Source organism: Larimichthys crocea, chromosome XXIV (assembly GCF_000972845.2).
Source record: "Larimichthys crocea isolate SSNF chromosome XXIV, L_crocea_2.0, whole genome shotgun sequence".
Taxonomy (NCBI): domain Eukaryota; kingdom Metazoa; phylum Chordata; class Actinopteri; family Sciaenidae; genus Larimichthys; species Larimichthys crocea.
Window position 1 is genome coordinate 17,830,512 of NC_040034.1, and position 27,234 is coordinate 17,857,745.

A 27,234-nucleotide genomic window follows, 5' to 3' on the forward strand; every position below is an offset into this window, starting at 1 on the left:
GTTGATGTGAACCAGCTTGTGTGTTTGTTTTTTAGCTCTTTTATTCAGAGATTTTCTGGTTTAGGGATTTTTGTTCTTCATCCTTAATAGCACTGAAGAGAGATTATTTTCTGTCTGCTTTATTATTCAAGGTTTATCGAGGCTTTCCTGCTTCCAATTAGTCCAAGAGATACGTTGCATATTTTCCCACAAGTTCTGTCATTAATCATCTTCGCAATTTTCGATCAGTATGTTTCCTGTGACACAACAAATTTTAGTACAAACGTGGCTGTATGAAAGTCATAACATTAAGTATACTCATTTGATTATGACTTTTTAAATCACTGACACCCAAAGAAAAGCAAAATTAATTTTATGTTGGCTGGAACATGCAAAGCCACAGTCTTTCTAAAGTTCAGTAGAATATGTAGTTTAGTGAAAAAACAGTGTGAAATGCTTCATTGTCAGACACTTCTGCTGCTAATTATACATCTAGGTATATTCATTGATTTGCGATGTACTGGGATGCTTCACTTTGTTGCACTAAACTGTGTCACTTGCATTTGAAAAAATATCAGTAGTGGCTGGCATTGGACCATAAGGCACAATAACATATCCAAGGAATTCAGTTTAAAATCTCTTTCCGTTTGAGTAAAGGTCAGACTTGGAAGAGGTTTAATTTGATATTTCTCTGCTGTGGCTCTGCAGAGATACGTCATAACAAACCTGGATTTTAGCAGTGGAAAGTTTTATAGGCGTGGAAAAATAAAAATGCTACTGGCCTTTCACGCTTCCCTTACCACACATCTTATGTACCTATAGCAACTGCTCATACTTTCTATTAGTAGCAAGTTGCTTCTAGTGGATTGCGTACTTGATTGTTCCAGATCTGAAGTGAGCCACTGTTGCAAGTCTGTTTGGTATGTGCTAGATTTTTGGTGGGTAGAGTGAAGTCATCCCACCATTATATTTCGCTGGCAGATACAACTCCCATGAGCTTCCGCTGTTGCAAGCATTGTTGAAAACTTACAAGATGTTTGAAGAGTCAGTTTTATCTGTTAGTTTTTAGTTCGATCAGTCATCTGTTTTTGCCTCCCAATTTCATATCTGTTTCTTAGCTCACTCCCTGGTATAAATTTAAACATGACACAGGAAAATATGTGTGGTCAGGATACACTGATTTACCACTTTATTCCTGTACCTATTTCTACAAACCAACTGCTATTTTGAATCGCATTGTATTAAGAGATGTTTCACATAGTCTTTATCATGTGCGTCAATTGTAGCAGAGCATATTCGACGCTTGTTGGGCACAGTGTGACAAAACTGAACATTATCATTATCAAAGATGGGATGTTTTGCAGGTTTGCTGCTGTGTTGTCCAAATATGGTTATTGAGTTGTTCTTACATGGCATTTATTTTTATAAGGATAGATAAAAAAATAAATAAAACGGCTATTGTGGACATTGGCTGCTGTGTAGTTGGAAAGTTATTTTCCACATGTCTGTGGCTGACAGTTTTAAAAGAATGGTTCTCTATGAGAGCTTGACATTGTGTTACCTCAGGGTCCTAAAGTGAAAGAAGATTGTTTAGTTGAATACCATGTCCATTGAAAATACAAATGAAGAGATGAGTATGTAGAACATCACAAAAGAAGAAGAAGAAGAAATTCAATATTAAGCTCAACATTTACCTTGAACCAGTCATGTGGAATTCTGTCTCAAAAGGACTACACACAAAAGGCACAATTGCACAGCAGCACAAACACATTCATTCAAGCCATTGTTGGAGCTTAAGTGGTGCGCACATTACAAGCCTTGGTAATGAAATAATGAGCTCCCTTTGTCTGTATCACCTCTCCAGCTGTCTTTGCTAACACTTGGGCTTGCTGACTGTCTCAGCTCTTATGACTCTGATGAGCCACTTAACTAAACTTCCATGTTGCGTGCCTGTTGATCAGCTGATTTGAAATGTGGAGCTAGGAGGCGTTTGTTTTGGGAGAAGAGTTAAGGTTAAAGATTGTTAAGTCCAGCATATCCACCATAGAAGTGATTATGGTCAGTTTTGATAATGGATGGAAAAAAGTTTGGTATTATTTCATGTCCTAGCCGTCTGTCATCAATCGTTGGTACTGCACTTTATATTTATCAGTATTAACCATTTATATCACTATCATTTGGCATGTGGGGGATATTAAAAAAAAACATTTGTTGGATGAAATTCACATCTTATTTATAACCATCTTATCACTCTTCTGTGCTTTGTGGCTCCCTACAGAACGAAAAAGGGCAGTGCCCAGCAGACGTGGTGCCTGACCCCCTCGACATGCCCCTGGAGATGGCAGATGCAGCCGCCGTGGCCAAAGAGCTCCGGACTTTGCTAAGACAGGCTTTACCCAGACCAAGCTCCCCTCTGCCCCTCACACTGCAAGCCCAGTCCCTTCCTACTCTTTCCGATAAGGCCAGGATACAGCTCGCCACCATGGGAATCCGACTAGGTGACTGTGTCGTGATTGCTGGACAGAAGGTGTGTGGTAGGTCACTATCAAAAGGCAAGAACAATTCTAAGTCTCTTTATTAATATTTCAGCAGCAGCGTTTTCAGTCTGACTTGAAGCTGTTCCAAGATTCTTGTGACATATTCACCCTTTTTATTTTTCATGTCTTTAAATGGTACAACTTAGGGATGTTTCCCAACTTTCTAATTAGGACCCGATGACCAGCTGAATTCAAATGAGCGTACACTCATCCAGCCACAGGGAAAACCTCTGAAACTTTAAGCAGCACTGAGTGAGTGCTCCTTTATAGAACGCTGCAGTCAAAAACATGTGCCTATGCTTTCAGTCAGGGATATAAAACTAACTATGGGTCAGGAGATGCCCAATTCAATTGGGCTGGCTTTATAACTCCAGACAAGAGATCCTTTTTTTGTGTTACCTGTTTATATGCACTATAAAACTCTCAATTAAGCCGATGTGTCACTCATTGCTTTTGGATGGCTGAATTTGCTTGACTCATAATTAAGTCATTTCAATACATTCTTTTATGTTTTATATTTATGAAAAACATCTTTGCTGCACACCTTAAATTCCTCAGCTCACACTATATTTGAAATGGCTCAGATAACAAATCCTGAAAAACCCTCAGGGGTACTTTTTTTGTTTTCACATTTTTCGAATTTCATGTTTTAAAGATGTTCCGTTTCAATGTAAAATAAGAATGCATGCTGACCAACATCACAATATTTAAATAGACAGTCAATTTTAATTTTCTTTACCCTGTTAGTGATAAATTGATAAAAATGGCTGAAAGATAGATCTTTTCACAGATCATATAATGCCTTCATGGTACAGGGTGGACGCTCACATGTGATGACTGCTGAGTGACAGGACAACTCTGGATTACAGCTTTTACCAGACACACCTTCATAAACAAATGAGGTTAATTATTGAATCCTATGTTTCACAATGTTGTTTGTTCCCATAATAGCCCACATCTCCTGTAAAATGGGCATTTCATTTTTAGCGCGTGCACTTAGCAGGAAGATTTTTTTTTTTTTCAGAGACTAAATAATGATTTAGCCCACTATTGATAAACTCCCTCCCAAAATATATAAGCAGCATCTTTTCAACCCACCTCAGAACATAAAAATGATTCTCCTTCCTCCTTGAGTTGGATGGCAAAGTTGACAGCACCTCCTCAATTCTTGGCTGATTAAATGAGCTTGCTGTATTCTTTATGGCTGCAGCCGTCAGCTCGGGGTGTAAAAGCCCAGCGTGGTTCCTCAGATTCATTGAAAAAAAGAATAGAATACTTCATTGATAGAAATTCCTTTTTCACTCAAGTTTACATGGATTTCACCCAAAATACAACCACACACAAACAAAGGGCTCATAGACATGCAAATGTAGAGAGATGGTGGAGTGAATGGTAGCCACACATAGCTGCACCCTGGGAGCAGTTAGGGGTTAGTTGGGCATGCTGGACTTGAACCAGCCGCCCTCCGATCCCAAACCAAATCCGTACAGACTGAGCTACTGCCGCCCCATCCTGGATCACCATCTTGTTCATTTCAGGGTTCCCAGTAGGTCCATAAAATCCAAAATCTGCCCAGATGTCCACTTTCAAAATGCTGGGTGTCTTTTTTTTTTGTCACTTGCTGTTGATCTCTGCCTCCTTACACCATATGTCCAAACATATAAAAGTTACGCTGATTAGCCAAAATGCTCTGTTAAAGTCCACAATTCAGTGCAATAGAGTGACGTTGCAGCATGATCTTTCATGTCTGTATTGTGATGCATCTTAGAATTGAGACATTTCTGCACCTAAATAATCAATGTTAAACAGCAATTATTACATTCTACTAACTCTTTACAGAGCTGCACACTAACTTTAAACATTGGCAGCACTGTTACCAGGACTTTCCACCAGGGAGACTTAAGTGTAGAGAGTGTAATTTGATTTCAATCCACCCCCCTTTGCACAGGAGCCAGAAACAGTCCGCATGAGTCTCTAGTGCAGTGACAAGAACATGATCCCTCACCAACTTCCCATCCTGCAAACCCAGAGTACTTGAGCCAAGCTAAAAGCATCCGAGCTGAGGATTCAACCCAAGTCTCTACAGTTATCACATTTTCCCATTAGCAATGTTTTTCTCTGTATCACTACAGAGACGTTACAGGAGGAGAGCAGATTCCCTAATGCACACACAGCAGTTACTCAGTGGCACTGAGCACATTTTTATTTGCTTATGCTGGTTGGAGTTGAATTCCTGCCATGTCCCTTTTCAGAATTGGAAGAGAATGCACTGAACTTGTTTCCTTGGATTATTGATTGAATTGATATATTTCACACCTGTTTATTTAACACCTACTGTAATAGCAATGGCACATAAAATTTAAGTGCATAGCATAAATGGCCAGTAAAGTAATAATGTACCCAAGGGATTGATGCACCATCAACCTCACGCCTGTAGCCACATCACATCAGTGCAATGCAGCTGTGCAGTGGTTTACACTAAACAAAGACAGAAGCTTTGGCTAATTTTCCTACAATTATTTCAGCCCTCAACCAAGAAAATAGTTTCCAGTTGCTAAGCAACACCCTGTTGGCATCCATCCAGCATTCAGGGTTATGTCTGACAGTTCACTCTGGCATATCATTAACACTTATCTGAGTATCTTCAAGTTCATACAACCGTCATTGTGATTTGGTTAAATATCCTGTAAGTATGTTGGAAGTTTGCTCATGATCTTCCTCTTTGCCTGTGGTTTATTCTCTTCTTTGAGACTTAATATTTCATTGGACATCACACAATCTATGGTGTGCACAGTTGGCAGCTCTTTTGGTTGGTTTGGTTTGTTTGGTTGGCTGAAGCAGTCATACACAAACAGAAAAAAGTCCTCATATTAAATATGTATACATGTCCAAATGTCAGTTTATTCATTGTGGCTGCATCACAGAGTGTAGCTGAATAGTCTACATGTTTTTGTGGGCCTGATTACAGAGGTGTTTCTTCAGCTTGTGCTGCTGGCAACTTTTTTTAAATTTTTTTTTGAAATTACAGCAATTTTCCTTTCAGCACTTTAAACCACCTCTTACCTGAATCTAGGCAAAGAAATTCATCCTCAAACTGATTATTTTTTGCCCAGTTCCTTCTTAATACTTTAGTATGGCTGTTTGACCTACAGTAACCACCCAGCTTCAGTGTGGTGGTGTAAGGCTATGTAATCCTTTTGACAAGAAGCACGCTTTGAAAACTGTGGAGAGATACCCCCATAGGTCAAATACAATTTTCTATGTTCATGACACAGTTCAACTTTGACCATTTGCTACACTGTGATCCTGCTCCAAAACAAACCCCAGAAAAGTGTTCTTTCTGTCTGTACTTGGGGTTTAAATTTTGCAACACTGGCCTCGACTGATGTGTGGCTTTAGTCATCAGACTGACAGCATTGGCCCATCTCACCCTAAATTTGCCCAGTGGTCCAACAAGTGAAAGCAGTTGAAAGAGACATCCACTGTTGTGCCATTGGCACAAAATAACCAGACTCCTCTGATGCAGTCGGTGCTTCAGCATCATGAGTACCTGCTCAGTTGCAGCTGACTTGATTTCCAGTCTCTACTAAATACATGAAATTAACGTGACTCAAACGAAACACCAACTCCTGTCGGTGTCACCATCTGTGTTTGTTTTTACTTTTCATCAAGATAATGTGATAAATAGTGGCATCAGATGTTATCACTTGTGCACCAGCACAGGTAAGAACAATGCAATGTGTGACTGTTGTTATTGTTCTATACATGAATGAGCAGCTTTTCTGTTAGTCTTAAAACTGCTGTTTCCACATACGTTCTACCAACACAACAAACAAACTTACTACTTTTGGTACTACTGTAACACTTTGTGTTGTCACACACTGGTATAGAGTATTCAGTATATTCCTTTGTGCCTGTGCTGTAAGCATGTAGCATGAGGACTATGAGAGAAATGCCAAAAGAAAAATGTACACTTAATGTCCCATGGATTGGAATATTATTACATGGTGATCGTCATATTATGAAACATTTTTCGCTGATTTGTTCAGTTTCCTCTCGCAGTATTTTGGGACTGCTACCTCGTGAACCTTATTCATGCTGCTTTTCTGAATATTACCCCAGCGCTGCCAGTCTGGAAATGTCAACTTGATCAGCCCCTGAAAGTTAAACTACAATTTTACAAGTAATCTCGGTTCAATTTCATGTGTTCTTATTCCCACAAGTTTGCCGAAAAACAAATTAGTTACAGCTACTGTGCAGTGGTACTGTGGAACACAGTGTTTTGATTCCCTTGACCCTGTGGCATTAAAAAAAAATGTAATCATTCTAAAATAATTCCTTTTTTATGACAGAGATCTTGACAAATGACTCTTATTAGATCAGGGTGCCTTTTTTCTTCTCTCAGGGCTGAAGGGTTTATTACATTTGAATAGGACCCTTAAAATTGTAAAGTTTTATTGAATTTAAGGCCATAAGAGATAACATGGTGAAGAAGTTTTTAAACTTGAAACCAACTAATCAGTTTAATCTGCTTCACCTCCCTGTCAACGTAAACACAGCCTTTTCACATATACCAAACAACAAGTCAAAGGCAGTAAAGTGTGGGTAGAAGGTGAACTGTTCATGCAAATGATGTTATTGGTGCCACTGTGTAGGTGTGGAGGTGGCCTGTTGCTCGCCATTAGTTCTGCATTAGCCTAACTGCTAAGACTTGCACAGCAGTTTAATGCACGCAGCAAGCTAGAAGACTTTCCAAACACATCTGCGTTTTTACATGGTGAGTTCTGAGAAGCAGTAGGAAGGAAACAGTTTTACATCTGTTGACCATCGTACTGTTCATCATTAACATTGTACTGTATGACTAGTCCACCTGGACTGAGAGCAGATATGGTCGTCCATTACTCCCCATTTAGCAAAGTGAAGGCAAACTGCAAGCCATCATGAGCTTGGATTTTAATGACAACTTGTCCAACAAAACAACAGTGTCAGTTTTTACTCAGTTTGTTTCATTAATCCCACAGTAATGTTGAATGAAAACAGCTGATCATTACAATTCCCAGTTCGTACTATCTAGTTAGGTCCCTTAATTTCCTAATACATCTTAAGAATTTTTTTTTGTGTGTGTGGGTGTAGTCTGTGATGTGCCCTTGCTGTATGGCACAAACATTGATGAAAACATGTACGTAGATGATAAGAAAATAAAAATTCTAGACCAGTCGACCATTTTCACTGAAAGAAAGTGTCATTAATAGTTTTAGATAGTGCCACACTGAGAACAGAATCACAGTGCGCTGAGTTGTAGAGATTGACTAATCAAAAGTGTTATCTTTCCTGCACGTTCTGGCACGGTATAATGTGTTGATCTTTATTTTCCCGTTTTTAATTGTTTTTCTTCTCCGCTGCTTCAGTAAACATAGACTCATCAAAATGTTGTTGAGTCTCGGGTAGGGGTCCTGCCCTTGACAATGATTTCATACGCCGCTCAGTGCGTTGACCAGTTCTTTTGCTGCACGTCTCGTTTAGATTTTGATTCATTTGGCACATCGTTTATATTTGTGGTATTTGATTGTGTGCACGCAGGTCGGAACCTTGCGATTCTGCGGCAGCACTGAGTTCTCTGGAGGCCTCTGGGCCGGAGTGGAGCTGGACAAACCAGAGGGGAAGAACGATGGCTCAGTAGCAGGGGTTCAGTATTTCACCTGTCGAATGAAACATGGTAGGTTATGTCACAGCCCAGCACTTAAAGATCCAATGCAGTGACTCACCCACCACTTGAATCAATTACTTCTACCATTATTGACTTTATAAGACTAAATTGGTCCAATCAGGGTTTTAAATCACAGGAAATTGGATTGTTTTTTTTGTTTTTTTTGTTTTTGTCAATTGTCAGTAAATTTAATTTATTAGAATTAACATATACAATATGTCTGGTCATTTATTTATGATTTTTGATCATCTGATTTACAGTTACAACTTCTCTCTAATGCTTTTTTCTCAGGAATCTTTGCTCCCCTCTCTAAGATCAGCAAACCATTGGAAAGACATAAAACCATCACCACAAAGACGTCTACACCCATACGCCCCCCTCGACGCATTGACCTGTCCCGCATCACCTCCAAGATCAACACAGGTAAAGTTGCAAACAGCTCACCAACGCTTCAGCAACATTGCTGCTTAAAAAAAGTCTGCCTCAGACGTTTAGTATTCAGTCGAGATGTAAAAAAAGATCCATATAATGCGTCATGGTTGGTTGAGCACTGCTGCACCTGGCAGAACGTAGCCAGGTGGAGCTGTGATTCAAGCTGTGCTCAGGTTCAGTCAGGTTGACTAAACATCACAGGTCAGATGTTTTTGGAAGAATGAGTTTGCCTGAGGAGTTATGCCATAGAGTACTGTGTTAATTAAAAGAAAAAAGACTTGAAATCAAGTCATCACATAAAAGAAGCTAAATAGCCTGTATGGCCCGGAGTGTAAAAAATGAGTGAACTTTTGTTAACACAAGTGAAAAAGATGTCACAGGGGCAACTGTTTCATCATGCCACCGGTAATCTCATGTACCGTCCCCTGGGGGAGACCAGTGGATACATTATTAGAGACCACATATCATATAAAAAAATGAACAAGAAAAGAACAGCACCAATCTCATAGAAACTCATAGAAGATTCTGGAGTAACAATATTAGTCTGATTAATGGCTTTCTAATATTGGCTGCTAGTTGAAGAAATAATTCTTCAAATGTTCTCACTTTAGGAGGTTTGGGACATACGCTTAGAGTACTAGCATCATTCAACATTACAGAATAAGTGTTGGTGGTAATGGACCTCAATTCTCCACTAACTTGATTACAGCAGTGCCCACATCCTGTGTGCTATTCTAGTAGTCCTTAACCACCCCTCTCTCTGCTATTTAACTAATGTCATCAGTAAAATGAGATATTAGGCTGTTTTTAATTTCCTCATGGGTATTATTGTTGTGCAGTGTGGGAATTTTCAGTACAATACACCTTGAGTTAATTGCACAGTTCGAGGTGTGGAGGATCCAGGGCAAGACAAACCCTCCTGAAATCAATGGTCTAAAATTACAATCCCATTCTCTAAATATCATATGTAATCTGCTCTCTGTGCAACTAAATGTTTTTTTTGACATTCAGTTTATGGTAAGAGAAGATCAACCCTGCTTGTGATACTGAATCATTGTTAACTCGCCACTAGACTACTCCACCAAGCCAAGAGGTGGTTTTTGGTCTAAAAGAGGGACATTGTTGTCTGCACAAACTGACTAATAACTAACTGATTGGGGAACAGTGACAGTATTCAGTAATATGTGTGGAAACCCATGCTATGCTATGTGTTTGTATTTAATTTACATGTCCATCGAATGTAAACGGACTATGTTTCTATCTATTTTATCAAATATGTAACCATGAGAATTACATATAGTAAAAGGAAATGTGTCTGATGTAATAAAAAAAAAGGCTTTATTAATAATTGTGGGAACATGATCGTTCTAGATACCTAAACGGATGCCTGTGCATTTTTCCTGCTGACACAATGGGCTTTTAGCCCACTATGGAGGGACTGAGTCACTCCACAGTGTCCAGATAAGGCCAACAGTTGCATCACAACTCCAGCTGACTCTTTTGTGCCAAAAAGAGGCATTCTCAACTTTTCTTGCCTGTATGGTCCATGTCACTGCATTGCAAGATTCATTGCATCTGGGCTTTTATATTAATCTTCCTCGAATGCTTTGAAAAGTGGATTATGCACTAGTGCCAAAGGACAATGCATAAATTAGTCTGCTGACAAGACCTTGTGCTGGAAGTCCTTGGATGCCCATATCCTCAGCTGACTGTCTAATGTCATCTCGTAATGTAATCCAGTTACCTCAGAACATTGTAGAAACCTTGTCATTGTAGATTTTTGTGGTTCTTGCTCCCTCTTGGGTTTACAGTGTGGTGGTGTAATAGTCAAAGGTTTTGAAGGCCCCTTGATCTGGACGTGACTGGAATAGCAGACCTCAGTGTGGCCTATGGATTTGGGTGATTGATAGTCCAATTAAACAGGGTTTAATAACTAGGGCATACAGGGGCTGAATAGCCTGGCAGCCATTCATCACAAGGTGTATGTGAGTGTGATATGCAATGCATGTGAGGGCGTGTGTGTCAGTACCTCTATACAACCCAGGAACCAGACTAATTTATGACCAAACACTTTTCAGGGCCTTTGTCAGCCATTTACAGCCCAGCCTCTTTAGCCACCTGTGTTACAGCGTCCCACTGGATCGACAGAGCTCATCACTCTCCTCTGTGTGTATGTATAGATTGGATGAGTCATTGTGGATCTGTCCCGTCTCGCTAACCAGGGGAGACAGACACAGCAGAATGCCAGACTGGCCCCTATTAGAGTGTGTCAACTGTAGCTGGGGCCTCAAAGGGCGTTGGAAACATAGACAGTGCTCACAAAGCACCACTGCTTGATTCAGAAAGCCTCGGTCTGTGCTGCAGTCTGTCACTTGAAGCAAACATCAGTATGTGGAAGGGAAAGATAGAGCCAGGAGGTCCCTGCAAGCTAAAGGTCAAGTGACAAGAAATGTTTGGTATTCTGAGTTGAAATGTAGTCTCCTCTTTGGAGTTCAAGGGAAAGACACAACGCTGCCTCTGAGGGGAATGTTTCCCAGCTCTTTCTAAATGTGAACTGAAATGGCAATCAATGAATACCAGGCTGATTTGAGATTCAACAGCACAATAAGTTTAAAGTTAGGTGGCACAGTTAATGTGGCAGATTTATGTAGTCATTCAGAGAGATGATTAATTTTTTCTTAAATCTGTTCAGATACATGGATGTTGATTTTATTGCTTATTAAAAAACAGACTCTAAAAGGCTTTTGTCAGTTTTATGGTAGATTTGATTCAAGTCAGCAAACTATATTAACAAGCTTGAAGTTGTTAAGAGTTGGAGCTATAAACTAGTTAAAGAAAGTAATTATGTTTACTTCTGGAAGAAATGTTATTTCTCATTGTATTTGAGCTGGTACCAAGATTCCTTTTGAAGTTTTTCTTTTGTAATCTCTGTCATTTGGGCCTTTGTGTGGGTGTAACTGCTTGTCTCAGCATATATAAGTGTTTTTATTGTGTGTTGGCGTAAGAGAGACAGTCTTAGTTCAATCAAGAAAAATTGCCTTTCAGTAATTCTTGTTTCATTGCTATTTGACAATGTCACGCTGCCCTTTATTTGCATTTCTTCACTGTTTTATCTTTTCAGTGTAGATTTTCTGTCTCTGCCTTTAACTCTACGCTGAGTGTCTTCTTAGTTTCTTGTTTGTTATACTCTTCTTCTCCAAACTCGATGAACCATATAAACTGTCTTTCTGCATATTGTATTAACATCCAAACCACTCCGCCTACGTTCATAATATTCAGTGGTAGAAATGAAATATCCTATTTCAGACTTCAAGTGACAGCTTAAGTTATAAAAAACTTATATTTAGATTCTTTGGTGACAAAACATTAACTTTGATGTTACATTATCTATGTCATCTGCTAAACGGAGCACTTAATTTGTGTTGCTAAGATGAATATTGATCTCTGTTGAAAAGTAGTCACTGTCTCTTTTCTGTGTGTGTGTGTGTGTGTGTGTGTGTGTGTGTGTGTGTGTAAAGGTTTATCTCCATCTGTTAAAAAAAACGCTGATAATCAAAAAAGTCCACCTGGTCCCAATCAGGGCACAGAGGGAGACGCCTCAGTGACAAGGACAGGTACTGCAGTCACATCCGCGTGGGCTCCAATGTGCTCTGTATCAGGGAACAAGATGTGGGAGTGACGTTCAGTATTTAGTGTAATTTGTCTCTAAACCTGTGGAAATTGTTCAAATCCACACACTCCTAATCATCACCTGTCTCTGATAATTAGTGCACCTTAATACTTGAATCCAACATCATAATCCATCTGTGGGTAGTTTTCAAAAGAAGTGCTGAATTTAATGGATCTGACTGTCATATTTGGATAAACCATGTCTATCCATTAATGCTGCATTTACAAGTGAAGCATTTAGATGTGCAAAAACGGCTCTGAGTATTAAGCATAAGTAGTTATTTTCCTTAACCTGAAATTACAATATGCTTGTGAAGTCCTGTGATCAATTAAGGCAGTGAGGGATCGATTAGCTCAAAGTTGCTGACTCTGTCATTTCTCTCTAACTGGTATCTCTGTGCATTGCTGTCCTCTCTTCACGGCTCATTAGCTAAGGCTTACTATTGGAAACAACTTTTCTTCTTGGCAAAAGTTTTTGCCCATCACTGTCCAATTTTTGTGTAGCTGTCTTAAAGCACTTTGGCACAGATTGAATCAATTAGCCCCTATGAGTTGGCCGCTTAATGAACTTATAGCCTATGAAGGTCTATGAAAGTTAAAAAACTTAATGAGGTCCTGTGTCCAAATGGCTTCTTAAGAGTGAAATTGGGTGCGCCTTCCTCCATTTCATTCCCTCAAGTTGAGAGGGGATTGGCATGTTGGCCATTAGTTGAATCTCAGTAACAGGACAACCACCACTGTAAAAGATTGAGCTCACTTGATTTGTGCCGCCTTTAAAATTATGTGACACAGCTGCTTGAATTTCTAAAAAGAAACACAGTGGTAATTGTCTGGATCTGAGTGCTGTAGGCACTGTCACATTCAGAAGAATAAAATGGAAAAATGAAATAAAAGGCTGAGCTTTATTATTTTGAAGAAATTAGGCCGTGATATAAGCCTGGATGGATGGATGGTGGGTTCAGTATTAAGAGGAGAGGCACACAGTTTGTGTTGTGTGATTTTTTGACAGCAGAATGGATTCACAACTAGTGTCCCAGTGGAGCCTATTTAATGCACCTTTTTTGAATGATGTGTAGCTGGCAAAGTCGCTGCCTTCACAGAAATACATATTATTAATTAACTCTCGACTCTTTAAATTACGTGTTTCCTCTTAGTCATTCCTCTGTGTCCTTTTCACCACAGGTGTTCTCTCTCGCTCTCTCTCCTCTTCGTCCTCTTCACTGGACTCACGGCATGGGCCAGGTGCCCGACCTCGGCCGCTACCAAGGCAACGTGTACCTGCCAGGCCGCGAAGGCAGCGTGTTTCCCCGAGTCCCAGGACCACGCCCTCACCAGCTCCACTCCGCTCTTCACCTGATACTGCTGCACTTACTGTTGCAGGTCTGTATTATTATATGTTATGTACTGTGTCGTCCTCAGAATCAGATTTATTGCCAAGTTTTTACTTTTCACATACAAGAAATTTAACTTTGAGTAGAAAATACTACAAAGTACTGACAATAACATATAAAAAAGATACATGTACAATATGTTAATGAAATGAAAAGAGCTGTACAGTTTTTGTAGGAATGTGCAGGAAAATATTCATCAGGGGATGTGCAAAAATTCACAGTATGCAAAATATTTAAAATGTGCAGAATAGTTATCCAAAAAATTATGTTAAAAAAGATGTTATCAAAAGAAGTGCATTAATATAACACATTGAGTCCCAACACTGACTTAATGAAGATTATTATTTTAGGATTTGCTCCTGATTATACTGATCTGAATTCAAAGTGGGGACAGTACTAATCACAGTAGTGAAACACTCTTCATCTCTCCCAGCTCATCGAAGCCGAACCCCTTCAGCTAGCAGCTCTGTGTGTGGGGGCCCCGAGCTGCGCCTGGGGGAGAGGGTGCTGGTGGTAGGCCAGAGAACTGGTGTAGTCCAATTCTATGGAAAGACCAGCTTTGCTCCAGGTCAGTTGTTAAAATTGATGCTCTCTCTGCAAAGATTTAACATTTCAATATCACATTAAAAATTTATATTAGGATAAGTAATCCAGTCTTTATTTGGGGGCTGCAGTGTTGTCTGAATGACACTTGAATCACATGCTTGAATCATGAGGACAAAGATGTTATTCAGCCTCATTTCCACGAAAACATCAGCTTGTTCACATAGTAAATTGTGGTATATTGGATTATTTTAAATGTGACTATAATGTGCACATGCATGTTGAAATGACCCCTAAAGTTTAATTTGAAAGGAATTTCCTGCATTAAATTAACATAGACGTCATGGTGTCTCATAGCCTTATGGCCAGTTGGGTTGTTCATAATTAGAACTGAAACCCCCACAGTTAAACAAATTAAATGATCATTTCATATTTAACATCTAGCACAGACACTGGTTCAATAGACTGGCCAATGAATGGTGTTACAGTTGACTATATGAAAAGTTTGACCTTTGTTTACTAGCATACAACAATAAATGTGTTTATTGTTGGACCATTATTTGGGGCTCCAAGGGAACTAAACTAATACTCCCTGCATCAGTGTTTCAGTGTTGATTATATGGTGCATTAAAAACAAATCCTTTCTCATAATAATAAGACATTGAAGATTTGTTGCTACAATTTTCTTTAATCTATTCTATTAAATCTTATCTTAATGCATTCTGTTTTTTGTTTTTTTTTAATTGGACAGCAAACAGTGATGATGAATTATGCTGATTGGGCAGCTTAGGTTAATATAAGCTTCTGATTAATTTAATAGATAAAAGAAGACACGTCAAAGTTAATATGGTTGACTATTAACTTAACAAGAAAGACTTTGTGAAAATGTTAATATTTAAGTTTTTCATTTTCAGTTTTGTCTCTAAATGTAAAATTTGCCTTTGGTTGGCATACTTTTCATTTTGGTACAACTTCTGAGCAGTATTATAATTGTCCAATCATGCACATGTGGAGAAAGTGATAGCTCTATTAAGCTCCCGTTTTTCTGCTTGCATGAGCTGCATTACAATGTCTCATATGTCATTGCGGTTGCAAACCTTTTAGTTGTATGGAAGATATTTGGAGAAATAAGATATGAGAAAGCTGCTGCTGAGTAAAATCCAATTAAAATCTGGGCCTAAAACTAATTTACTTATTTTTACACTGTCATTTTCTTTATTTACTTGTGTGGCACATGCAAGGTGTTGTAAGGTCATAGAGAGAAAGAAGGGGGATGCTTTAAACTCACTCTCTGCTTCATATTGTGGATAAATGACAGAGGGAATGCTGTATAGCAAAACATTGGCTAAGTTGGCTCTGTCATAGACCAAACACCAAATAGGGGGAAACTTGGATGTTTTCTTTTGTGTTAATAATTTATACACATATATTATACACAATCTGAAACTTTAATGTATCACTACAAATTGCAAGAAGGATAATTTTCCAGAGGGCTTTCTAATAATGTAACACCAATGTAAGGCTAAATCAGTCAACAGCTGATTGCTCTTCTGTGTACAGTTTAGCTCGTCAATCCACAACATAACTGTCAAGTTAATGATAACACATCCAATGTTTGCAGAACATTAAACGACTATTCTCTTTACTCAGGACCTAAATCTTTTTTAAGGTGGATCTCTTAAGTCATTGGATATGTGATCATCCGTCAATGATTCCATTATTTCTGGTCTCTCTTTATGTCTGCAGGACTCTGGTTGGGCATTAAACTGGACAAGCCAAGCGGTAAAAATGATGGATCAGTGGGAGGAGTGAGGTACTTCAGCTGCCCACCAAAACATGGTGTCTTTGCTCCACCATCTCGTGTACAAAGGTGAGTGCAGGTCCTTTTTTTTAAGGTGGCTTATATTATCACAAAAGACTAATGGTCCCATTGGGTTTTTGCCAGTGGTCATTCAACAAAGCAAAAACAGATTTGTCAAACAAGTATTTTTAATAAATCCTTAAAAAGTTTGAGCAGATTTTTGAGGAATTTGACAGTGTGCCATGAAAACCCTAAGGTTGTATTTCATCGCCCTCGTCAATATATCAGATGGCACTAATGAGCTCCTTTTGACAGTGTCATTTGTGCAAGTGTTGACATGTTTGATTTTGCCCTCTGTGGGAAAAAGCTCTCCTCCATACTTGTGATTAAAGAGAGTCCGAGTTGTCAAACGTGAAGCCCGGGGCCCTCGTCCAGCATGACTCCTCAATTTAATGTGGCACCTAGTTATGAGCCAGATGCCATCAACTCTGCTTTTAAATATGGATTTTGGATAATTAATATGTGTAGGTCATTTGTTTAGGTTAGAAGAAATAGTATTTGTACAGCAGGGAATATGTTGAAATGTTGCATGCATTTGCCTTAAGGTACTCAGTAGTGTTTTTTAATTGATGCAAATATAGTGGTATGTCCCACTACATGCATGCATTTTGTCTTTCTGCCAGAGGGGAACAAATATTTGGGTTTGAGTTGAGATTCATGACAAGCATAAATATGAATAGATAAAAGAATAATAAGGCATGAAGGCAATGTTAACATACCAATAGATTTAATTACTTTTTTACTGAACTGATCAACGTGCTCCCACCAGCTCAAGTTCTTGTCAGTTATTCCAAGGAATTTAGTTGCTCAGACTCGAGGCCTTTCATAATTCTCAATTGAGATCTTTGAGTTTTTACATTATGTCTTTTTGCCAGTGAAAATGATGAAGTTAGATTTTGTAATCCTCAGAGACAGTTTATTTGCTTTGAACTAATCTGGAAACCCATAAATCATTTCATCACTGACTGAAAGTTAGGTTGTATCATCTGCAAACATTATGGGAGATGATATGTTTCATTATTATATAATTATATTATATTATATCATTATATAAATGAGGAATGATAGCAGTCCATGAATGGAGCCCTGGGGCACACCACATGAGCTGTTTAAAAAAGGCAACCATAACATCTCGACAAACAGTTCTCCATTACAACATAATTTTAAGTTATACAATTGCCATTTAGTGAATTGTCATGATTCACTGTTTCAGATGTTTTTGATTTTTTTGACATTACAACTAAATAGCAATGGACAACTAGAAACGAAACACTTGTATACACTCATCAGCATTTCACAGGACAAATATACTTCCATTTTACTCAATACTGCTCGCTACATACGCTAAGTATCCTTATTTTATTTGTGTCATGTGCATACGGCTATGACTCCTGTGTCCTGTACACAGCTGTGAGTGGATGTACGTGTGTACACTTTGTGCACGTTGGTTTAAGGCTTCAGCAGCATCTTTCAAAGCATCTGCTTCTGATGTAAATATATTCATGTTTCATCTGGCCAAAATATAGACTGGCTGTCAGCCAAGGTGAATTCACAACCAATCCTCATATCATTGTTTTTTTCATTTCTTTTCTCATCATGTCATATTTCTATTTCTAGACAGTCATATGACATAGTTCAGTCGTTTGGTGACAGCTTTTATCTTAATAGTTTAATAGCTTTTATAGCGATTTTGTTCTTCCATCACTGTAATGTGGGTTTTAAAATGCAGTACAAAATAAAAGATTGAAGTTTTATATTGCAATGAAAAGTTAAGAAGATTGTTCCTGGTGCAGTACAGCAGGAACAGTTTTGAATAAAATTTAAAATATATAGTAGGGATGTTAGTAACTTTAGTTATAGACCCATTTTTAATGACAAGTTCTTTTTTTTTGGATACATGAATGTAAAACATCTCAAATGAAAACGTATCTAACTGGAATTAGACTAAATGGTGCCACTGAATATTTTCTTTGGTAGAACGAGTGAAAATTAAGTTCAAGACAACTGAAATTTTACATTTTGAGATTAATAAATGTGTACTGAAGCAGTGTTGGTGAATGACAGAGACTATTTCAGACTGATAGGAGCTCTCTTCAAAAAATCTGCTCAGCTTAAGTACACTTGTGTCTTCAAGTGTCTAATCAGCCTCTATAAAATAGGGCAGCTTTGGTACATGGCACACTGGCAATTGAAAGTGCTTTACATGGGCAAAGAAAAGCATTAGAATGACATTCAAATCGGGTACTGGCCTGGAGGACTCCACGTCATGGTGATCCCCTCAGCTGTATGATAACCAGTGGCACCAACATCGTCTCTGTGTGAAGGTATTATTGGGGCAAAACAACTGAGATCTTGTGAAAGTTGAATTTATAGTTGTATCTGTAAATTTGAAGCCACAGAAAAAATACTAGCAGTTGGAAACTTGTACATTTTTTTTCTTTCCCACAAACACATCACAGTTCTGTCTTCTCAAATTCTTTATTTCGGGTGCTCAAATCCCAGGTATGATCTGAACCAGCTGAGGACTGTGCCCACATTTTGAGTCTGCAGCAGTATTTTTTGGTCCAGTATCTAGGCTCAGTGCATATTGGTAAAAAATGATGTCTCACCTGAATCAGTATTCAGAATGAAAATCTAAATCTATCCAAAAGGTTATTTATATTTAAAAGGTTATTGAGTTGAATCAAAGCAGCTTTCTCAATATTCTTTTTCCAATGAAGGAAGATTAGAGCTGGGTCTGTAATAATTCAATATTGAAGGGGTTGCCTTTCTTTAGAAGAGGCTTAACAACCCCAGTTTTTCAGTGATTTTGGAAAAATGCCTGAAACGAGTCAGCCATAGGCAGTTTTTAGGACATTCATTTGTATGCAGCTGAAATCATTTTTGTAAAAGCTGTTTGGCAGAGTGTCAGAACAGCATGTGGATGAATTTAGAAGCCTCACTATTTCCTCCAGAGTTTTAGTATTGTTGAATGTTGAATGTCTGACCAAATTGTTTCTGTGCAACAACGGTTTTGGTTCCATTGTTTGATATGGAGGAACTTAATGGCCACTCTAAAATATTAAAAACAAATTTCAGCAAGAAAATGCAAAAAGATGCAAAAATGTTGGGGGATTAGTTAGCTTCTCAGCAGTGGTGAACGAGGCGTGAGAACTGTTGATATTCTTATTGATGTTGTTGGAGAAAAAGGCTAATTATTATTTTATTTCCGAACGGTAAATATGAAGCCTCTTGTAGTAGTAGATGTTTCTGTAGTTACAAGGCTCTGTGATGTGTGCATTCTGTTTGGGTCAGGCATTCAAGCTAGTCTATTTCCTAACTAGACATATAATTACAGTAAACAGCACGCAGAACCAAGAAGCAGAGAAACTTCAGTTACCTACATTTCACTTGGGTGCAGGTGTGTACACAGCTGTGATGAGTTTAATAATGATGTATATGTGTCTCAGCCGTGACGGGTTTTAGAAAGTTGTGATAGCGTGGAGTGTTCTCAAAATGTTTCTTGATTTGGTAAGACATGTATTGTATTATTGAACATTGCAATTTAAACTGATGGAAATATGAAGTTTTTTTTTTTTATTATTCAAATAAATGAGATATTTGATTTTGTACATTTATTGTCATTTTGCTTTCATGCGGATGCGACTCCAAGACACACAAATTAGAATGTAATGGTACTTAAGCAGACTGTGGATGTTTCTATCTTCGTAAACCTATATATTTCTTTTAGTGTTTCTGAGTTACTGCTTCAGTGTATATTGTACTGTCAATTCATTAAAAAAAACAATGCTGCAGTGGGCAATATTGGAGCCCTATTATAGATGTAGAAATGTAAAACAGGCAATTAAGTAAATCTACCGTTTGCACTTTGCCTGCCTTCCTTTCTTATTAATCATACTGTTGCAGAGATTTTGCCCCCCAATAGCTGTCGTCAGCTGGAGTGGTTGTGTCTGTAACACAGCTGGGCTACACACTGAAGGAAACACATACACTCTTAGCATATATTCTCCAAGTCTATTGGTGTAGAGCTCATTGCTCCAAAAGCTCCCATCAGTGTGCAACTAGGTTGAGGTGTGGGATTCATGTCATTTCAGTTGGTCCCTGTCTGTACATGTTTTGGTATTTTAATGTTCTTCAACACAGTAACAAAATAAAACTTTTCATAATATGACTCTAACTCGTGTTGCCTCATACAGAGTTGTTGTTACCTATTGTAGTACAATATGTGTGTTTATCCAGAACATACATGGTGATGTATTATAGGAATGGTAACATGCATGTCAGACGTGTGTGTGACTAATTCTCAAATGAAAGATGAGTTTGCAGCTTTGTCTGGTCTCAAGACTAGTGCGGATCCAGTCATGTGTACACAAACACATTTTCAGCAGACCCACCCTGGATATATGCACACGCATGACAGTTTACACACACATGCATATCATAAACAATAGACAACAGTTTACATATGTAGTGATTTTTTTTTTAAGAGTTGGATGTGAAACTTGTGTGTGATAAGCTACATGAAGCAGTACAGTACTAACAGAAACTTTATAACCACGTTTTATACAAAACTATACTCATAGCATGATAAGATACATGAGTTGTTATTGAACGAGCTCTGTTTGAAGCTGTATAACAGTAAAAACAGCATTAGTGTCCTTGGTGCTGAAGATGTTTTTAGTTTGGACTTTGAGCTCAGTGTCTCAAAAGATGTGTCTCTGCTTCAGAACTCTGAGGTCAGGATTTAAAATCCAGTCCATTGTTTGAATAGTGGGAGATCGCCACGGGCAAATCCTTTCACACATCTGAAATTAAGAAAGAAAGACAAGATGGCTGTATTAAAAAAAAAAAAAACAGCTGCAGCTCATACTACCACTACCACTTCAAGCACCTGCCCCCCCCATGCCCTAAACCAAAGACAGTCAATGTGTGGATAGCTAAACTAGTAGATCAACAACAACATGGGGCCATCTTAGAAGACGGCTTGCTGAGTCGTTCCTTTGGTGCCGGATTTGCATCTTCATATCTTTTAGTTCAAAATTTAGATTAAAGAGTTTTTGATGATTTCTCAAATGATGTAACTCTCTGGTGGCATTTGGATGTCTTTGCCTGGTGTAGACAGATAAACCTCCCTTGCCCTGTTGTCACTTACATTATGCAAACTTAGGAACCCCTCTCATATGAGGCCAGTGTTGACCTGATGAAACGATTCATGAACAAAGGAGAACTCCACTTGAGGCCTCATTATTTCTCACATCAGATTTAGCATGCACACTATACAGACAATGTGTTGACTCAACAGACGTATCAAGTGCCACGGTGGCTATTTATGGAGATCATTTAATCCTGGGGATATGGAAACTGTTGTCTGACATACATATTCACAAGCCACTAAATTATTCGCTGCCAGACATTGTTTTGTTTCTACTTCACATTTCTTGCACAAAAAAAAATGGATCTTTCCTACTGAATGGCACATTACCAACACGATGCCCAAATCATAGTGTATAATGTGCAGTAAGTGGATGAAAGCCACTAAAGTTGCAAAAAGCAGCTGACATCTAAAGTAGAGAGTGAATTTATTTTTAAGTGGAGAGGATTTGATGGATTGATAGTTAAATTAACACATTCCAACTTTCTACCTAGGTCTAATTAATCTTGTCACCTTCCTTTGCTCTTTGTTCTTCACCTCAATGCAGATTCATCATCCGAGGGAGAGGTTTCCTCTTCTTATCTCTTATCTCCTATCTTCTCTGCTCTCCCCGTTTCCCTGATGTTTTTCTCAAACCCAAAAATCCACTGTTTATGTCCTCCATGAGATAAAAAGCTGCTTTTTGGAAACTCAGAGCCTGTGTTCTTTTGCCGTCCCCCATTCATGTCCTTTGCCTCTCTCCTTTTTTCCCCCCCCTAATTAACCCCGGGGCACATACTGTGCTCATCTGAGCACATGGCTTCCCTCCATCTAATGAAGAATCTTACATTCTCTCCATCCTGCAACTTGTTTCTCCTTCTATCTTCTTCTCCTGTCTGCGGCTATCACAACCCATTAGGGAAACAAACAGCTCTTCTTATTCCATACCCATTTTTGTTTCTCTACCTCGCCACTCGCACCCCTTCACCCAACACCTTTTTCCTCTTTTGCTCATTTCTTGACATTCGGAAGCCATTTAGAGAGAGACTGCCAGAGCCCTAATGTTATTATAGCCACACAGTGGCTTAAGAAAACATCAATAAGTGGAACAGGTGCTCTTGTGCAAGCAGCAGAAATGGTCTTTTTTTTCCCCCTTGGTGCTTTTGTCAGAGAGGAGGCCAACTATTACAGATATGTGCTGATTTTTCTCTTTAATCTCTGGATTATATGAAGTGAAGTCTGATTGAAATAAACTCTGGGTCAATGAAAACACACTGAGGATACCTAAATGTTCATCGAACTGTGTACTGTCACTCAAAGCTTTTTCCCTTTTTTCACACACAGGATCCATGGATCTGTTGATTGCCTCTCAGAGCTCTCCTCCTCACACCTCAGTCATTCTTTCAGTGGTGAGCTCTGCCTTCATTGCTACCTGTGAGATTTATTCAAAATGTGTCTTTGCATTCATTACGCTGCGAGTGCCGTGAAGTCATTATCATGTAAGAATCTGTGTGGGAGTACTTGACTCTTGTGATTTCACTGTGCAGGGACAATCCGCCGCAGTTTCAGCACATCATCAGCCATCGCCACCCCGAAGGAGACGAGCAGAAGAAGTCCTGTTACCAGGTGTGCCTCTCTTTTCCTAACAGCACTCACATTTCACCCTCCCCAAGCTTTTCAGCTTCATCCTAATCCCCTGCAGCAGTGGCAGAATCAATACTAATAAGAAGCAGCGGTATTAGTCAGCAAAGGTTCCTCTTTTTTAAATAGCCAATGCATGATTGTGGTTATAATGAGAGAGAACACGGCATTGAAGATCAATTTCTCAAACATTAAGCTGCCATGAATATCCTGCTTACTTTTGAGATATCCTCTCACGCTGCATACCTTTTCTCATAAATCTTTCCTTGCTGCATTTTCCCCTGTGCTATTCATCTAAAAAGGAGTCGTTCCACTCCTCACCGTCGGCGCTGGAGCACCCTCAGCGGCGGTGTCGGTGTTCCTGGGAGCACGGCTGGGTCCAGCCCCTTGCCCAGCTCTGACGGACAGGTGTGCCTCCACGTGGGCATGCAGGTCCTGCTCACTAGTGCCAATGAGATGGCGTTCATCCGTTACCTCGGCACAGCGGACTTTGCCCCTGGCCTTTGGCTTGGACTGGAGCTTCGAAGCCCTAAGGGCAAGAATGATGGCTCTGTGGGCGGCCGCCGTTACTTTACCTGTCGACCCAGCCATGGTGTTTTGGTTCGTCCCAGCCGTGTCACCTACCGTGGCATCAATGGTTCTCGCCTGGTGAAGGAAAACAGCTGAGGACTGTGGGAAATGGGGAAATGTTTGACTAATGGTTTCTTCAAAGCAAAGGTTTTCAGTTTAAACTTCTTGTTCTTTTCTGCATTGCACATGATTTTCTCATTCAAATAGTTAGTCCTCTGTGCTCTTCCTGAGGTGGTGTGAGTTATAAAACCACTTATTAATAGTTCAAATTTAAACTACTAGATTTCATTTTTGGGAAAATGTTGGAGGGAAAGAAAGCACTTTAAATTCTTATTAGAATTTGTCTTGGCTGGATGCAGGGAAAGTCTTAATAGGACATAAAACGCTGCACTACTTTGAATCTGATTGCACTGACAAAAAAAATATGATAGATCAGATAAACTGGGTGGTATGGGTGCACACACATGAAAACTATTTCTATACCCAAAGCTAATTTTGATCACAGCAACTAAAGATTTTTATCAGATAATTTAGGTGGTAATGTAGCCTATTCTCTAACCAAAAGTGTGCATGTGTTTGTGGTCATACGCGCGTGTGCATGTGTGTATTCATTAAGAGCACTTTGAAACAAGAGAATATTTTATCCAGGGTCGTCGTGGGATTTATAGGACAGATAATTGATGGAAGTTGAGTCAAAACTGGATTCTCAGTTTATAAATTAATGAGCACGATTTAATTAAGCCTAGATCTGTATCAGCTTCCGTCACAAAACACCTGCATCATCAGAGGTTTTCTCCTACGTACATCAGTCTCTGCCACAGATAATTGATGATTATATCTAGTATGGTGACATAAATCCTACCTTGCCCCTTTGGGCTATGATTCTCTTATGGTTAGTGGACTGTTGCTGAGGTGATGATGTAATTCAAGTGCACAGTCTATTAAATAAAAACACTGAAGGTTCCCTTGATAAATATAGATTAACCTGACTTGTGTCGGGGTTGAGGTTTCAAACCTCTTTCCTTCTGAGCATCAGAGCTGTCACAATAATGTCACATTTTCAGTTCTCACAACCTTGAATGTGATTGTGTAGTTTGAAATGGCAACTGCTGTATCAGACCTGACAGCGCTTCATTACAGTATGGTATCATTACATTTGTTAAAGACCAGGATTAGACTCTGCATCATTGTATCTGACGCTTAATTAAAGCAGCTTGACACAGGAAATATGCAGTTGTCCAGAAGTTTCGGGGATGGCGTTTGCTATTTGATTAAGAGCCGTCTGGGCAACGAGCCATCGATTGTCCATGTGGAAAACGGGCCAGCTATTCAGTAAAATACTCATGTTCCATCCAATTAGGGCGTGTAGGCCACAACAGTAGCCCCAGAATCCTGAATGGCCTTCTCTCATTGATCTGCCTTGTCAGGGCGCCAGTGATTGAAAAGCAGCAGTGCTCAGAGAGCAAGGTTGTCTGAAATGCAGCCTTTTTTCATTTCTATTAAAACATTTTAATCAACACTTTCTTCTTTGAAAATGGCCTCTCATTTGCATTAAGGCCATCTCTGTGATCATTTCTGTGGCATTTGTTAGTGTTCCACATTTCAAGTCTCCTCTCGAAATAAACTCCTGTATTTTCATGTATCTGAAATCTGAATTGTATTTCAGCATGAGTGATTTCAAATTCATCTTTCGACGCTGCGTCCTCGTGGGTAATAGAGGATAGTTTTCTTTCTTTTTTTCATGAAATTCCTGATACGTATATTTGAAGTGTGTGTGAGAGGGATTTGGTCTGATGCATTTACATGTTGTGGGAAATAACAGTATTTGTAAAAAAGAAATAAAATATTCTATTCTAATTTGATGTTTTTGGGACTATTTTGTGTTTTGTTTTTTTTCTTCATGACGTGCAGAGTTTTCATCAGGGACTGAAAATGAAATGGCACAAGTACTTTAAAATGGTTACATGTTTGTTCACTTACCATCTGATTCCACTGGGGTGCTTCTCAGCTGAAGCTGAAAAAGCCTGCTGCTGAATTTGTATTGTTTGCCGGCCTGGACACACAAATTCAAGTTTGAGGGCTGGTGACATACTTCATTGTTTCGTGATTGTGGAATAAATAGATGTTTGAACGGTAAGCATTTTTTTCTATGCTTATTGTCACTTTTTTTTTTGTGGTCAAAACAGGAGAAACGAAACCAGGGGAAAAAGATCCAGGGAGCGGTGTTTGCTGGGTCAAACTACTGACAAACAGATTGATTTGAAGGTGAGAATAAAATGAAACAGTCAAAGGGGTACCAAAAAGAAAATAAGAAAAGCTCCAGCAGGAACACCAGATGTGAAAACAGCAGCACCAGAACATTCATCACTCCCTAAAAAACCTCATAAAAAACAGTGACCACAAACAGAGCACCAGTAGCCTTATTTATGAAAAAAAGCTATGCACAAACATTTGTTTGATCAGGCAATCATTTCTGCAAAATTGATGCAAAATGATCAAATGCTCAATTTTACCTAGACTTACCCTTGACTCTTTTTTACTTATTTCACTCATACTTTTTTTCTAACATGAACATATTAATCATCCTGTCTGTTTTGAAGCAGATAGTGAAGCTGAGAAAACTGTTTACATCAGATAACATTGCTGATGGACAGGGCGAGGGCAGTACTAGAGCCTCCTGCAGAATATATTTGCTTAAACCTCAATGATGTTTGCCTGAAGTTTGGGTTTATGTGTGACTCGAGAATAAAGAGCAAATATAAAGATTGCTAAATCGTGGTTTTGCCCTGGGCTATTTGGGGCTATTTAGGGTTTGACCTATTATGTTCAGGTCATGTCAGTTATTGTACTTGAGAGTTTCAAACTTTTAAATAGCATTCACAACATCCAAGTTATAATTACAACGGGGAAACTCTTCTGAAAGCTTCAACTTGGCACAAAATAATATGCCTGAAAACCAAACAAATATCGGTTCCTCACATCTGCCAAAGATTGTTTAATGTAATTAAATCCATATTTATTGGATTTATATAGTCAATGCACAGTATTTTAATGCTCATTTGCCCATCTCTGTAATCATACTCGGGAATCTTTCCCATCTCTGCTGTCCATCACTTCTGACTTAAACATGGCACATGTCCAGTTTGAGCACAGCGGAGGAGGAGAACTGCTGACCTCACACTTGAACCCGACCACTATGCCTGCTGTTGAGGTTGCGGAGGCTTGCAAATGTCAGGCAGAGGTCACTGAGGGAGTGGCGAGGCGCCAGGGGTAGATGAGATGGTGATGATGCTGATGATGTTGGATACTTTTAGGTGATGCACCCTTTTCTGTGATGTGTTGACATCAGAAACAAGGGACTGGAGGGGTGGGCTCCATTTATTTGGCGCTGGAAATGAGGCTCCAGTCAAGGACGAATAATACAAATCCAGTCCTGCTTGTATAACAGTAGAGCGGCTCTTGCAGGGATGCTGAAGGTGGCGTGGGTTGTTTGCACATGCAGCTTAGATGTTCCTTGTGGAGTTGGAGAAGTTCCCAGGGTGTGTTGTGGAGTCACTGTGAGTGCTATAAGGCACTGGAATGAGAGGTTTGCCTTCCTACGCAGCAGTAAGTCAGGTGTGTTGTCTGTAAGTTGTGCCTCATCACTGAGTCATTTTCATGGATCAGTCCTGTTTGGTGTGCACATCTTCATGTTAAGTGTTGTTAGGTGCTTCACCATGACATATGTTTTGAGGGCCATTGTCTCGCCCCTTTTTTTCTTGTTGAAAATTCAA

General features: G+C 39.2%; 1 protein-coding gene across 4 annotated transcripts in view; it reads left to right on the forward strand.

Moving 5' to 3' along the window:
- The window catches only part of LOC104924769 (CAP-Gly domain-containing linker protein 4), a 35,877-nt gene extending 10,559 nt beyond the window's left edge, over window positions 1–25,318 (forward strand). For all 4 annotated transcript variants that reach the window (XM_010738222.3, XM_027274961.1, XM_027274960.1 and 1 more), the window contains exons 7-15: window positions 2,258–2,506; window positions 8,097–8,232; window positions 8,515–8,646; window positions 13,507–13,704; window positions 14,149–14,283; window positions 16,005–16,128; window positions 22,595–22,659; window positions 22,798–22,876; window positions 23,194–25,318. In XM_010738222.3, the coding sequence (XP_010736524.2) occupies window positions 2,258–2,506; window positions 8,097–8,232; window positions 8,515–8,646; window positions 13,507–13,704; window positions 14,149–14,283; window positions 16,005–16,128; window positions 22,595–22,659; window positions 22,798–22,876; window positions 23,194–23,557 (1,482 nt within the window). In that variant the 3' untranslated portion in view covers window positions 23,558–25,318. The remainder of the gene's footprint in view (window positions 1–2,257; window positions 2,507–8,096; window positions 8,233–8,514; window positions 8,647–13,506; window positions 13,705–14,148; window positions 14,284–16,004; window positions 16,129–22,594; window positions 22,660–22,797; window positions 22,877–23,193) is intronic.
- The last annotated feature ends 1,916 nt before the right edge of the window (window positions 25,319–27,234 follow it).